This window comes from Otolemur garnettii, unplaced genomic scaffold (assembly GCF_000181295.1).
Source record: "Otolemur garnettii isolate 467f Iridium unplaced genomic scaffold, OtoGar3 scaffold00002, whole genome shotgun sequence".
NCBI classification, from domain to species: domain Eukaryota; kingdom Metazoa; phylum Chordata; class Mammalia; order Primates; family Galagidae; genus Otolemur; species Otolemur garnettii.
The window spans coordinates 47,386,903-47,401,318 of NW_003852397.1; the positions used below are offsets into that span (position 1 = coordinate 47,386,903).

A 14,416-nucleotide genomic window follows, 5' to 3' on the forward strand; every position below is an offset into this window, starting at 1 on the left:
GTCTGTGATCATTTAAGAGGTCAGGCTCAAGAGAAAAGCAGATGGAAAGAACTGTAAGACGAGAAATGCCTGTAAAATGATGAGGAGTAGGTCTTTAATTTTGCTAAATCTAAAATCAGAGGAGAAAGGGAAACAATTGCCCATCAAAACTGGGTTTTCCACAGCCTTCCTGTTCACCAGGCAGCGGACTGATGGCTTCTGCCTTACCCGGTAGCAGCAGCTCACTCCCTGGCTGTGACGGTCAGCTTCACGTGCAGTTGGGTTTGCTCTTGTACCTACTGCTCAAGAGGTTGCTCTGAAGTGTTTGTACATATAATTAACAAATACAATCAGTTGAATTTAAGTAAAAGAATTTATCCTCAATAATGTGAGTGGGCCTAAGCTGGATGAGCCAAAACAGAGGTTTCCCAGAGAAGAGATTCTGCCTCAATACTGCGGCACTGATTTCTTTCTGCCAGAGTTTCCAGCCTGTCCATGTGCCTTATAAATTTCAGACTTGCCAGCCCCTATAATTGCATGAGGCCAATATGCTACCCGACACCTGCAGGTTAAAACTATTCCCAAGGGATGTGTGTGCATATTAATATTTGAGAAGCACTGCTTTAAGACATGTGGAGTTGCATGCCCAGGTTGCAATGGATCACTCTTTGAGATGCTACATTTAATTGCATCAATTTTAGTAGTCCTGCTATGAAATATACAGCACTCACCAAGACATCTTCAGGTGTATATGGAGTAAAGAACTTCTTAATTCCTTCTAAAACATGCCAGAAAACAACAGCAGATGGATACATGAATTCAGAGACACATGAAAGCGTTGCTGTTTAGGATTATTTGATTATTTGTGAAATCTTGAGATTTTACCTAACACTTTATCTGCTAGTAGATGCCGTCTTAAAGATTGGACTGAAAAATCATATTCAAGATTCCTAACATTTATCTAAGTCTAAACCTTATTAAGTTGTTCATGCAACCCTCAAAGACACTAGTGCCATTCCAGAAATAGACACGGCTAAGCACTTAATTCATATTCTCGAGACCTGGAACCTCTGTCTGTAGGCCATGAGTTTGGGGAAAATGTGAGATGAAATGAGGAAGGCAGTTTGACCTAGAGTGAGGGTCTTGTTATTACTCATGGGCTTGGTGAAGAGAAGTGAAATAGGATGGGTCATGTGACCTTATCATATGCTGAGAGAATTGCCCACATTCACTTCCCTAAGTGAAGACCTTGTAGGTGAGAGACATTCTTATCTGAATCTATTTCTGGAAACCTTATGAATAACTAATTTGACTGCTACAGGTGGAAAATTTCCTAGGAATGGTCTCTGCTCCTAGAGGATCTACAGAAATTAAAGTACAGTCCCTCAGCTCCGTTCATGGGGGATTGGTTCTAGGACCCCTCCCCCAGTACCAAAATCTACAGGTATTTTAAGTACCTTAGTAAAATGGAATAGTATCTGTCTGCCCACGGCAATTAAAAGATAAATGAATAAATAAATGAAATGTCATCGTAGTTGCCTGTAATCAGTGCACACCCTGCCATATACTTTAAATCATTTTTAGAATACGTATAATACCCATTACAATGTAAATGTTGTGTAAATGGTTGTTAGACTGTATTGTTTAGAGAGTAAGAACAAGGAAGAATTGTCTGTGGATGTTCACTACAGCCATAGCCATTTATTTTTTTAAAAATTTTCAAGTTACCGTTGATTGAATCCACAGATGCAAAACCCTCCGAGTGGAGGGCAGACTGTATATTGCCCTAACACAGTGCACCCTAGCTGAAGATCCTAGATTAACTTAATAACCTGGATGAGAAGTAATTTTGAAGCTGGCTTAGGGTTCACTATGGGGTTAATTAGGTGGGTTTTGTATTGTTATTTACAGACTGGATTCCTAGCTATTTACACATATGTGTTTACTTTCCACTCCTTTGGCTTCTCAGACATTGCTTGTGCAACATAAGGAGATGTTGTTTGGTATGTGAAGTCCTGATGGCACCATCCTCTCCTGTGGATTGGGGTGCACAGATCAGTGTTGCATACAGCAAACGACTGTCACCCTCCCACCCCACACCCCCCCACTCTGTTTAGTAGCACACCGCTTTGGTGTTATCTGTGACTCTTGAGGGTTCTGGGTTTGGCTCAGGATTCTTCAGCTGGATTTATAAGCTTTGGGGAATCTGTGAACTGTCTGAACTGATGAGCAAAAGTTCGTATCTGTTTTTCTCCCCCAGTGACTTTGTAAGGGTTTCATCAAACATAGATGACCCTGGTAAAGGTTTGAGTAGCTTTGCCCTTTGAACTTAACTACCCCTTCTACCAAAACACAAAGCACAAAGCACCCGAGAGCCTATATCACATGGAGGAATGAGAATGCTGGCTTAAAACAAAGATTGGAAATTGATATGACATCAGGGGCTGGCCAGAATGGTTAAGGTGGGGAGACGACTCCTGGGGTCAGCCCAGAGGGAATCATTAGCTGGTGGTGAACATGCCCTGCATGAAGGTTTTCAAAAGAAACAAATGTGGGCCGGGCCTTAGCAATGGTGGCTTTTGGTTGCTTTTGCTGTAATGAGGAGAAAAATAAGGTGTTCCCTGCCTGGATACTTATGATGTGGTATAATATAATGGAACAACCTTTCCTAGTACACAATAGGAGCTTGACACTTGTAAATTCCTCTTAAACACCACCACCTCCCCTCATATGCCTGTACCTACAGGGATGGATTACAGGTGGATGTTTGGCTTTTTTTTCTTTCTGTGGAATTCAGTAGAAAGGTCTTCTTTTGTTGAGGCTCCCCACATGCACTGCACACCTGCACAGCTCCTGGGGCTCCTGGTGGTGGTGCACCTGGAATGGCGCAGACTGGTGACGGCTGCTATTTCTTTTCTCTTTCTCCTCCCTCCCTCCCTTCTCATTCAGCGGTCCTTTTTCTCTCTTCCCTGTTGATCACTTCTGCAGGCATCAGACCTAAAGCACTTACACTTGTCAACATATCTGTGGCTGCCAGCATCAGTCTCATCTGTTTTCATTTCTATCTTATCACTCCTGACTCCTGGCACTTTCCTCACACTTCTAAAGTTTTGCTAGAAAAGGATTGGCCAGCCCAGAAAAAGGATTGCTTTTTATCTGAGGTGTAAAAAGAGCTAATCATCCCTCTTTAGGGGCGCATGTGTTTCACAGGGAACTTACAACTTGATCGAGGAACTGTTTCTAAAAACTCTGATGCACAGGCCACCCTCTAGAATAACTAAGTCAGAATATCTTAGAGTGGGACCCAGGCTTCATTATTTTTTAAAGCTCTCCAAGTGATTGATTCCAACATGCCCTGAAGGTTGATAATCACTAATCTAGGCTATAATCTAAAATGCCAGAAAGCTGAATTACACGTCATAGAGGTCTGATTTCATATTTAAGAATAACAAAGCTGTCTAATCAGCAAATAAATGTTGGTCTAGAACACACACTCTCTATGTATATGTATACATATCAAATAAGCAAAATAGGGTTGCCCTTTTTCTTTTTTTTTTTTTTTCTTTTCGCTTTGGCAATATCTTCTAGGGAAATCAGAAGGGTTGAATTAGTTGACAGATGGATCCAAATATAACTATTGTAGAAAATAATATATTCATTGTTGTGTTAGTCCCAAATTTAACACAAGGTTCAGAAAGCATTTCTGCCTGTATTTTTAGCTAAACATAGAGCTCTTGGTCTGGGAGGCGCTGAGAATTTCATAATAGTTTCTTATTTAAAAATATACTTCCTGCAGTGAAGTGGAGGCTGGAGGGGGATGAATGGGTTTATTTTTTTCTTCTATATTTACTTTCACCACAAGAAAGTGGATCTTAAATTTGTATGTGTTTATATTTTTAGAGACCCAGGAAACAGGTGCTATGCCCAAGCTATAAGAAAATTGCAGGGCGAAGTATCAGTGACAGAAACCTAAAATTCACAAGGCAGAGGGCGACCATGGAAGGCCATCGAAGCTGGTCCTCTGCAGGCAGGAGCCCAGGTCACACAGGGAGAACATGGGGAGGTTTTGCTCAGGCCTCTCTAAGGCTTGTGCCCTGGGGAAGGATCGCTCTGCTTTTTAAGAGCCAGTGACCAGTCTAGTGCCTATGTGGTCTAAGAGCTTCATCTTTCTGGTCTACCATATATCAGCATTACTTCATGTTTGCTGCTTGAGTGCCTAGTAGCCTTGCCTTCCTGTGACTCTCCAAACTTATTTCATTACCACCATCACCAGTAGAAATGGATGTCCTTAAAGAAAAAAGAGGAGAATGGGGCATTATATCTTGTTTATTGCCTCTCAGCACACGGCATGTGTTTTGTAAAAAAGCTTGTCTTCAATATTTTATTGAACGAATGTGAATGAGGACCCCATTCCTAATCACACTCCTCTCTAATCGGAGTGAAGTCCTAAATCCTGTCCCCATGTAATGCTGGTCCCTACCGGAACTCTTTCTCTCCATGCCTATGTAGTTTCATCTGTTCACTCCTGTTATTCAGTACATCTGTTTTTTTATCTTCTTTTTGTCATATCTTTTTGGCTATGACAGGCTCTCTTTCTGGCACTGAAGATACAGCATATAAACAAGGCAGATAAAGGCTCGTGGAGATTACATTCCTGATAAGTGGGTTATAAGCAGGTACGTGATCCGGATAGTTTGTGCAGATGATAAGGCAGAGGCCTTGTGCTAGTTTTTTAAAGATTGGTGTAAGATGAAAAAGTGACGTTTAATCAGAGACCAGAAAGACGACAAGAAGCCAGACAAAGGTAATAGCGAGTGAAAAGCCTGAGGAAGGAATGAACTTGGCTTCTTCCTGGAAAGGCCCATGTGTCCTTACTGGTGGTGAGGGATGCGGCTGCAGAGGCCGCAGAAGGCACATCCTTGAGGTGGAATCAGGCTTTATTTGCCTTGAGAACCTCAACACTTCACCAATGCTCGGGACTGTGGCTGGGAGGCTCTCAGCCAGTTTTCCTCAGAGCAACAGAAAGAAGTCAGTAGTTCCGGTCCCTTGCAAAGAGGCCCCTAGAGCTCTTTCAGGAGTGGGACAGGCAATGTTGGTGGAGGTGAAGTCTTGTGCCTCCACCCAGGGTCTCACCTTTAACTTGCCCACTATCTTCTGTACGTCACGACTCTGCTTGGCTGTGACCTCTCTGTGCCCATCTGGGCTGTGACACTTGTCTGACTCTCACATCCTCTGTGTTTTCTTCTATTTTGGGTTACTTGGACCTGGCCTGTTTTCTTGTCTGTTCCTCTAGCTGAACTATAATTTCCTTAAGGGTACTTGTTTTTGTGTACCCAGCATCCAGAGCTATGCAGTGGGCCAATCTGTGTTTCTTTATTGAGTGACAGGTTTTTGTGGAAAGCAGGGCTTATGATACCCACTGACAAAAACGAGAGGCTTCTCAACCACTACCACCCCCCACCACACATCGGCTTTTATTCCAAATTGCATCCACAAGGGAATTCTAAGCTGATGTGAAGGAATTATTTTGCCTTTCTCCATATTATTCTCACGATACTGACTTCGTTTGAAATTACATAGCATCTTCAGGAATTCCTTGGCAGGCTGCCTACATGGTGGATGATTATTTAAGATATCTTTCTCTTCCTCTAGTTAATAATGACATGATGGTCACTGACAACAATGGCGCAGTGAAGCTTCCACAACTGTGTAAATTCTGTGATGTGCGATTTTCCACCTGTGACAACCAGAAGTCCTGCCTGAGCAACTGCAGCATCACATCCATCTGTGAGAAGCCACAGGAAGTCTGCGTGGCAGTATGGTAAGGGAGCCCTTTAAGACATCGCTCTTTTTCCTCTGTTATAAGTATTGTATTGCGTGCTCACGGTACATAGAGTCGTCGTATCTCCATCCCCTGAGTGTAGTAGACACTTACCCCATTTCTCTTTCCTTTAGCTCATCTCTCTTTGAATTATTAAGTGTAGTTTCCAGGGCTGTTCTGTATACTCTCACACACACACATGTGTATGCATATGTATGTGTGTTTAGGTGTGTGTGACATGTACAAGATGCTCTGTAGTATTATCATAAATGTGTAAACCTTTCCTTGTATCAACAAGAGAGATTTGCCCCTTACTACTCACTTACCTGACAGCTCCTCAGAATCCCACAGCCACAGCAGGAGCTTTGTTCTCCTGCAGTAATCCCAGCTCCACCTTGGGGAAGGAGAGATGAGAGATTGGCTGTTGGAAAGGGAAATCACCTCCCTAAAATGGGGGAGCTACTTAGAGAGCCAGGAAAGCAATCCATTCCTTAGTCAAAAGCCCTGGTTATATCATTCATGACCATTGGGCTGTGTATGACATCTCTCTCTTTTGGTCAGATTATCCACTCTATGTATGTGGTCTCTCTCCGTCTTGGTAACTCTGTCTCTCTCTAGCTCTCTCTTTCTCTCATTCCCTCCATCACAGCCCCCACACATGCACATCTCATAACTCTTTATACGTACATGGTGCATACTCATCAATCATTTGATTGATTCATCGTTATGGATCGGAAGCATGAGCAAGAGATAAACAACCTTGATCATTAAAATAGTCCCAGTTTTATAAAAATGTATGAATTAGTTAATGGGATATGACATGTTGTAGACTTATTCTGATATCTTTAATTTATTGGCTATTTTTTTAAAACTTAACTTATGTATCTCCTGGCCAGTTGGCAAACAAGAATACAAACCTAAATATCTCTCCCTGTATTTTTGGAAAGGAGCCTTTTGAGACTTTCTTCAGACTACATAGGGTTAGCCTTGTTGACAGATCGGGAAACCTGGCAAATTTCTGTGCATAGCAGGGGATAAACTGGTTTCTTAAGAACTTAAGGAACGTTAACAGCAAAGACTTGTCACGATGGCCTGCTGTACCTGCCTGCTTAACATATGCCCAGTTCTAGGCAATGCTTTTGAAGAAGAGATTTTGACAAAGAATATGTTCAGAGGAGAGGGACCATTGTGGTTAGAGGTTTAGAAAGCAAGCCATCCGAGGAATGGCTTAGGCAATTAGACAGGGTTAGTGCAATGAAGAGGGGACATTCATTCCATTGAGAGAAATTGAAAGGCTCTCAGGTAGAAAATATAATAAGCGTGTTCTGCATAACTCTGACGAGGTGAGGGAGGATCCGTAACATTTACACGAGAACAGACTCATGCTCAGCATAAGTTTAAACATTTTCACAATCACGATTTCCCAATAAGAGAACAGGCTTCCTTCCTTGAAGTGTCAAGTGAAGTTCAGACAAGGCTGAATGCCCACGTGTCAAATAGAGTGCAGGAAAGATTGAGACACCAGACTAGGTGGCCTCGGCGCTTCCCTCTAGGGTTACTTAAATGCCTACTGTGGTGCAAGAGCTTATGTCTGCTACCCCAAACTGCCTCTTTAATTAAGACTTTTTTTTTTTCCTAACTGGTATTCCAAGCAAGCCCTAATGATTGAATGTGAACAGGGTCTCTCTGGAATAGAGGCTTTGCTACTTTCAAAAAATGTGAACATGTAAGAGAGAAGAGACCTCTCTGTCTCCCCTGTCTCCCACCTGTAAAGAGTAAATATGGTGAAGATCCTTTTGACCTATCTTGGCAGAGGTGAATTCCACTGTGGAGCAGGGTGTTAGCGGGAAGGATGGTATAGTGCATGCAGTAGTGTGCCTCCGGGGCTCCTCTGTGGGACCTAGAGGTGCTGGGGGACCAGCCCTAGGTCTTCTGCAGGGACTTCCCCTCCACTGGCAGGAGCTGCCTCATTCACCTGGGACCTTCTTCATGGGCAGCAAGCATCTTAGGGCCACTTTACCTCAGTTTGGGATGACTCTGGAGAAGCATCTTAGCTTCAGAGCTTCCCTGGGGTAGCTGGGGCCTCTGTTACCACCTGCTTGGCAGTTTGGCTTCTCTTCCTGTGCAATGCTGCTGCCTTTGATCCCTCACAGCTGCATCTCTGCAAACCTCCTGCACAGCCTCACTCTGCTTCTAGGAAACCCACAGCAAGGCAGCTACTGTAAAAGTAGCCAAACATGGAAATTGAGAGGCTCTGCTATGGTTGTGGGTTCCAGTGTTTTATCCGTTCTGCTGTTCTCATACAGCCATCGATTCATTCATTCATTTGTCGAATGTTTTGACTGTGAACACCATTCCATGCACAATGCCTACTCCTCCAAGGACAGAAATGTTTTAAAACCGAAGTTAATTATTATGGTGGTTCTTCTTTTAATAAATATTGACATCCTGTTCAATAGCTCAGAGTAAATGTTGGAGGAGAAAAAAAATAAGTCTATATTTACTTCATTGTATTTACCCTTTCCATGCTCAGCTGTATCGGAAGAGTTTTGAAACGTTAGCTCTTCCTGGTAGGAAGCACTGTTGGAGCAGTGAGTGGAGAAAGCAGTGACAGAGACTTTACCCAGGCCAATATCATAGTTGTTTCCCCTGTGCAATTTTAGTCCTCTAGGCAGCTGGGAGGTAGAAAACAAGAGGCCTTGAGTGAACTGCCCAGTAATTATAGCCGTACTTCATGGCTCACAGTTCCTTATTTGGCCTCTAGGAGGTTCACAGAGAAAAGGGACCATGCTTTCCCCCAGGAGTGCAGAAGATTTGGCATGTCTTCATTTTATTACCAAAACCAAAAGCAGCCTGCACTCACACACACACACACACACACGCACACACACACACACACGCACGCACAGACACAACTACAGGGGCAGGAAGGGTGGTGCTCTTTTTCTATGGCCCCAACTTTTACAAAGACTGCTCAGTCGCTTTGGAGTTAAGATGTCTCAACTTTCATTTAGCTTCATTTGATGACCTGATAGCCACTCTAGAACAAGTATTCCGATTGTTGCTCTTTTTGTACCAGCAGGGGCCCACTTCCACAGGGCTTACTTTGCTTGTGCCTTCTGGAGTTCTAGCGCAGAAATCCTTGAGCTCTTTCACAAATGGGCATATGTGCCTGTGTTGGGGGCAAGTCCAGGCTGTGTGGATGTAAACACTGGCCCCATTCCTGGTTGGGCTCTTATCTTCTTGTTGACATACTGTTGTTGAGTGTCCTTGAATTAAGCTAAGAAGGAAGTACTCAGAGTTGCTCTCTGTCCTGGGGATGCCCAACTTCTTTTCTAGGTGAAAGCTGTGTCTTAGCTGCTTCTTGCTTCCAGCCTGCCTTCCGAGCTGAGCTTGTATGTGGGGGAGGTGGGGGGAAGGGTGGTGTTCAGAATCCTTTTCCCAGAAGACCACATTAGTAAAACTGACCTGACCAAATTAGCCCTCACCTGAGCTGCCCCCCCTAGAATACCATTCAAGACAAGTGTTTTGCATCAGAAAAGGGCAGAGAAGGGAAGGAGGATGTCAGACTAACCTGGTGTTGTGCAAAGTCATTCTAGGGCAGTGGTTCTCAACCTTCCTTGACCCTTTAATCCAGTTCCTCATGTTGTGGTGACCCCCAACCATAACAATGAAAATAATTTTACAGTTGGGGGTCACCACAACATGAGGAACCGGATTAAAGGGTGGCGGCATTGGGAAGGTTGAGAACACTGCTCTAGATGCTACGCTCGTGTGAGAGCAGAGGGAAGAGGGCAGAGTGGGGCTGCCCTTTCCAAGGATACCACAGTTTTAGTTTGGCTTTTACAATTATAATAGTGGATATTGATTGTGTTGTTTTAAAATGTAATGTACATTGAGAGCCAACTGAACATTTCCTTAGACTCAAGGACAATGCTTTGTCAGAGATTGTCTGAGCTCTCAGTTGAATTAGCCCCTGTATAAGTCATGCGAAGGGATATAAAATGTCCAAGTCCTTGGTTTGTGACAGTGTAAAATATTTTATCAAAGTGTAGATGAAGAAACTCTAAAATCTCTCCCATGTTTTCATTCTTTCTTCTCTATTGATCCTTTCTGTAATTCTGGAAACTGCAATTCTTTATCTGGGATGTTTCTTCCCGTTTTTTCTACACAGAACCATCTGCTGACCTGGAATATGCCCCTCACACTAAGTGCCCCGAGGCCAGCAAACAAAAAAGAGGAACTGTGACTGCTTCCCCAGGCGTGCTGCATGAGACTAGCCAGACAGGACGGAGGCTGCCGAATGAGCTAGGGAGGCAAGGAGAGCCTTGCAGGACATTTAGGATGGAAGGTTTAAAATCATCCTGAGTACCTAGGAATGTTCTTTTTCCCCCTTGCCCTCCCCTTTAATGATTTAATTAAGATTTAATGTGCAAAATCCTCTAGCAGGACTGCCCCCAAGGTGCACCATTATATTTCTAATCATAAGTAGGTTCTGGGAAAAAGCAAAGGAAAACCATAAATGAGCAGACTAGAGGCCAACCTGCTAATGTTGGAGAACAGGGACCAGTTGCCTTTGCTAGCAAGAGCTTCATGAAGGAAAAATAGTCCAAATTGCCTTTTGTCCAGAAACCTTGCCATTATTCATTCTTTCCCTTTCTCCTCCCCCACCCCCAACAAACTTCTGCACGCCAGGAGAAAGAATGATGAGAACATAACGCTAGAGACAGTTTGCCATGACCCCAAACTCCCCTACCATGAATTCATCCTGGAAGATGCTGCTTCTACAAAGTGCATTATGAAGGAAAAAAAGAAGTCTGGCGAGACTTTCTTCATGTGCTCCTGCAGTGCTGATGAGTGCAATGACAACATCATCTTCTCAGAAGGTGAGTTTTCTTCTCTGCGGGGAGAGGGGCTGGACACTGTCTGTGTAGGTGCTTTGCAGCCTTCATTTTTAGTCACCCAAGGCACATCCTCCTGTAGCTGATGCTGGAGAATGGATCAGGAACCCATTCGCCTGGGGGAAAGGAACAGTTAGGGTGTAGCAGGGTTGGTTTTGGTCTTTATCAATTCTAGTTCACTGGGCTTACATTATTTCTTGTCCTTAACAAATAGTTTCTTTCACCTGGAACAGTGGTTCCCAAAGTACAGTCCCTGGAGCAGGCAGCATCAATATCACCTGGGAACTTGTTAGAAATGCAGATTCTCAGGCTCCACACCAACTCAATAAGAGACACTGTGTTTTAGCAAGCCCTCCAGGTGAGTCTGGTGCAGTGACAATTTGAGAACCACTAGTCTAGAGATTTGGAGGGGGATGTTTGACCCCAAAGGGCAACTTTATTTATAACTGAAGTAGTTTTGTGTACGCATTCCTAGGATTTTTCTTTAGTGGTCCCATTTGAGGAAAAAAAAAATTGAAATGCAGAGGGAAAATAGTGAGCCAGAATTTACCCAGGAAGCCAGGGGGAGTCCAGATTCAATATTAAGCTCTACCTTTGAAATTCAGCTTTCACTCAGCTTGAAAAGAAGGCACACACTATTTCCTCAATTTAGAAAACTGTTCAGTAGTTTTTTTTTAATTGCAAAGGTAATATATGTTCCTCATCAAAAATCAAACAAACCAAATATCAGTGAAAGTTAAAAAGGAAAGTACATTTTTCTCATCCCCTCATTTCTGACCCCACATGTAATCTGTATTGACAGTTTGTTGGATGTACGTATGACTCTGTAATTCATTCATATTCTCACTCTCTTTCTCTCTCTCCCCAGTCCCTGCCTCTCTTCTTTACTTCTTCCCTTTTTGCAGTTATCTGTCCATCCTTCCATCCATTCCATTCACTTGCTCATCTTTCAATGCAAATATTTGATCATACTATAAATAGTATTTTGCAACCTTTTTTTATCCAACACATTCTACATTTCCTTCTTAACAAGGTAGTATAAATAGATACACTGTGCATCTTTTAATTGTAGTGTAGAATTCCATAATATATATCGTCTTTCGTGACTGATCTCATTATTCCCCTGTTGGTGGCTTATTTAGGTATCTCCAGTTTTCCAACTTAATGTTGCATTGAATGCCTTTGTAAAAATATCTTATACATTTGTGCTGATATTTCTGCAAGATAGATTGCTAGAAGTGAAATTTCTGGATTTGAAGTTATGCATATTTTAAAGTTGAATAACCACTACTAAATTATTCTCCTTCCAATAAAGAGATGTGATCACACAGATTTCCATGAACCTTCTCCAACAATGGTAATGACTATGTCTTTCAGTTTTGCAGTCTGATACTGTAAATAATATTCTTTGTGTTCTAGGAATGTAAATTCAGAATGGGGAAAGATTACTTTAGTCTAAAATAGAGCTGATTTAATGAAACATCCTTTTGAAACACAAGGGCCGGGTCTACACACTATGCCTGCTAACCATGAGTGTCTCAACTGCAGGAAATGATGTTCTCGTGTTTCGCGTTGGGTGCCCAGCAGCACAGCGCCTCCAACTCTTTCTGTCTCTGTCCTTCAGCTACTCTCAGTCTCTCTCTTTTCCTGCCCAGTTCCTCACCTGCGTCAACTTCTCAGTGAACTGAAGGCAGATGTGCACCTCTTGTCAGGGCAGCACCTTCTAAAATCTCTCCTCCCTCCGTCTTACTCAGTCGATAACACCGACCCTTCAGATTATTAGTGACCTCGGCTTTCACTGTCAGAGTATTTCAGTCGAGGTGATCATCAAGGGCATCCATCGTATTTCCTCTCTTATTTATTTTCAGACTATTTCTTTCCTCATGAAATGACATACTTAGCATAAAGACACTTTCTCATTGTACAACTCAGGAACCCCACACAGGTGATGACTCAAATGTCTGGGTGCATTCAGAGTGTTCTCAAATGCACTGGGGAAGTGGGTGGGTGGGGTTTGCTTTTGAAGCATCTCTCTTCTTTGCCATAGGTTATTTCCCCCACCTAAAACAGCAGATATTAGGAGCACCTTTTGGGTTCCTCTTCTCCTCTTACTACCACCATCTCTTCTTTGTAACGAGGAACAAAAAGTCTTCCAATAACTTTTCGTTCTCCACACCAAGTCAAACAAGATGGCAAACACAAAGGCTGTCGAGTGCCGTGTGCTAGATTATTCCCACTCACTATCAGTACTGTTCTCATGGCCAGATTTCTGATCTGCAGCCACACGTGAGTGATGAGTATGCACATCTCTCATTCTTTTCTTAGATATGTAAGAAAAGAAAAGTTGAGTCACAAGAATTATCTTTCTAAGTGTAGATCTTCATTTCTAGTGGTCCTGTTACTGGTAGCCGGTGTTCAGAGGAACCCTACTCGTGCTGTGTAGGGTCCCCAGTTCTTTGCAAGCTATGACCTCATTCCACCTTGTAGCCCTCCCGTGAGGGTAGGCACTGTTACTATCCCCATTTGTGCAGGAGAAAATCAAACTTAGAGAAATTTAACTTTTGTCTGGGATCAGATAGCTAGTGCGTGTCAGAGCTAGGATTTATAATGGGCGATGGATGGCACTAAAACCCATGAAGGGTTTTTTACCCTTCTTTCCTTCCTTTCTTCTTCTTTGTTTTTATTTCCTTCTTTCTCTTTATTTTTCCATATCTTTTTCTGTCTTTCTAAACAGATGATATGTACACATGAAAATATATTCCAATGCTACAAAGTGAGGTACACAGAAAAGTAAATCTTTCCTTCAGTTCATCCCCTAATCCCTCTGTCCCTCAGGGCCATTATTAAAAGTTGATCATCCATTCTTCCAGACAGAGTTTTCTGCATGGAATTGTGGATGCCCCCTACATTTGATAAAGCATAACACTGAGGATTTTTAAAAGTCAGATGCATTGATATATGATTTACATAAACTAAAATTTACCCTTTAAAAAAAGAGCAGTTTGCTGAATTGCGACAAGTGTATACAACTTCCATTGCAATAAAGAGAGAACATTTCCATGACTCACAGTAAGTTTCCTCATGCCCTTTTGTGGTTATCGCTGGGAATTTTAGTCTCTTTTTTTTTGTTTTATGATTTTACCACTAATAGATGTCATTATTGCATAGTTCATATTCTTTTTTTTTCAATTTCATATTAAGCTGAGGGTACAGACAATTAGGTTACAATGTTTGCATTTGTTAGATGGAATCCCTGTTGTTAGTTTCATTTTTTAAAACTTGGTGTTTTCTATCTACATGTTGTGAGTTCCAATTAAAATACTTTCTGAGGAAGGACATGACCTCAGTCCTCTGAATAATGGGCATCTCTGAAGACTGTACCCCAGCCTCTGATGCCAAGATGTTACTGTGCTCCCCTGCCCCTACAGACACGCAAGCAGAGTCTCACAAAGAAGGAGAAGCAAATGTTCAAGCTCTGCACCTTTTACACTAAATTTTCTCTGCCACTCCACATAGCTTGTCTGTATACCATGCAGTGAGTGATGTGCGGCTTAGCAGGTGGTTTGGTGGGAGAATGGCCCACATTTAAGCCCAGGCCTTCCCATCTCTACTCGTTCAGACTCCTGGAGGTCAGCTTAGAGCAGTGGCTTATATGCCGATGGTCTTTTTTTTTTTTTTTTTTTTTGGAGACAGAGCCTCAAGCTATCCCCCTAGG

At 42.6% G+C, this 14,416-nt stretch overlaps 1 protein-coding gene across 2 annotated transcripts in view; it reads left to right on the forward strand.

Annotated features, from left to right (window-relative positions):
• The window catches only part of TGFBR2 (transforming growth factor beta receptor 2), an 84,286-nt gene that overhangs the window by 30,202 nt on the left and 39,668 nt on the right, over nt 1-14,416 (forward strand). For both annotated transcript variants that reach the window (XM_003781763.3, XM_023513869.1), the window contains 2 exons: nt 5,632-5,800; nt 10,496-10,686. In XM_003781763.3, coding sequence (XP_003781811.1) covers nt 5,632-5,800; nt 10,496-10,686 — 360 coding nt within the window. The remainder of the gene's footprint in view (nt 1-5,631; nt 5,801-10,495; nt 10,687-14,416) is intronic.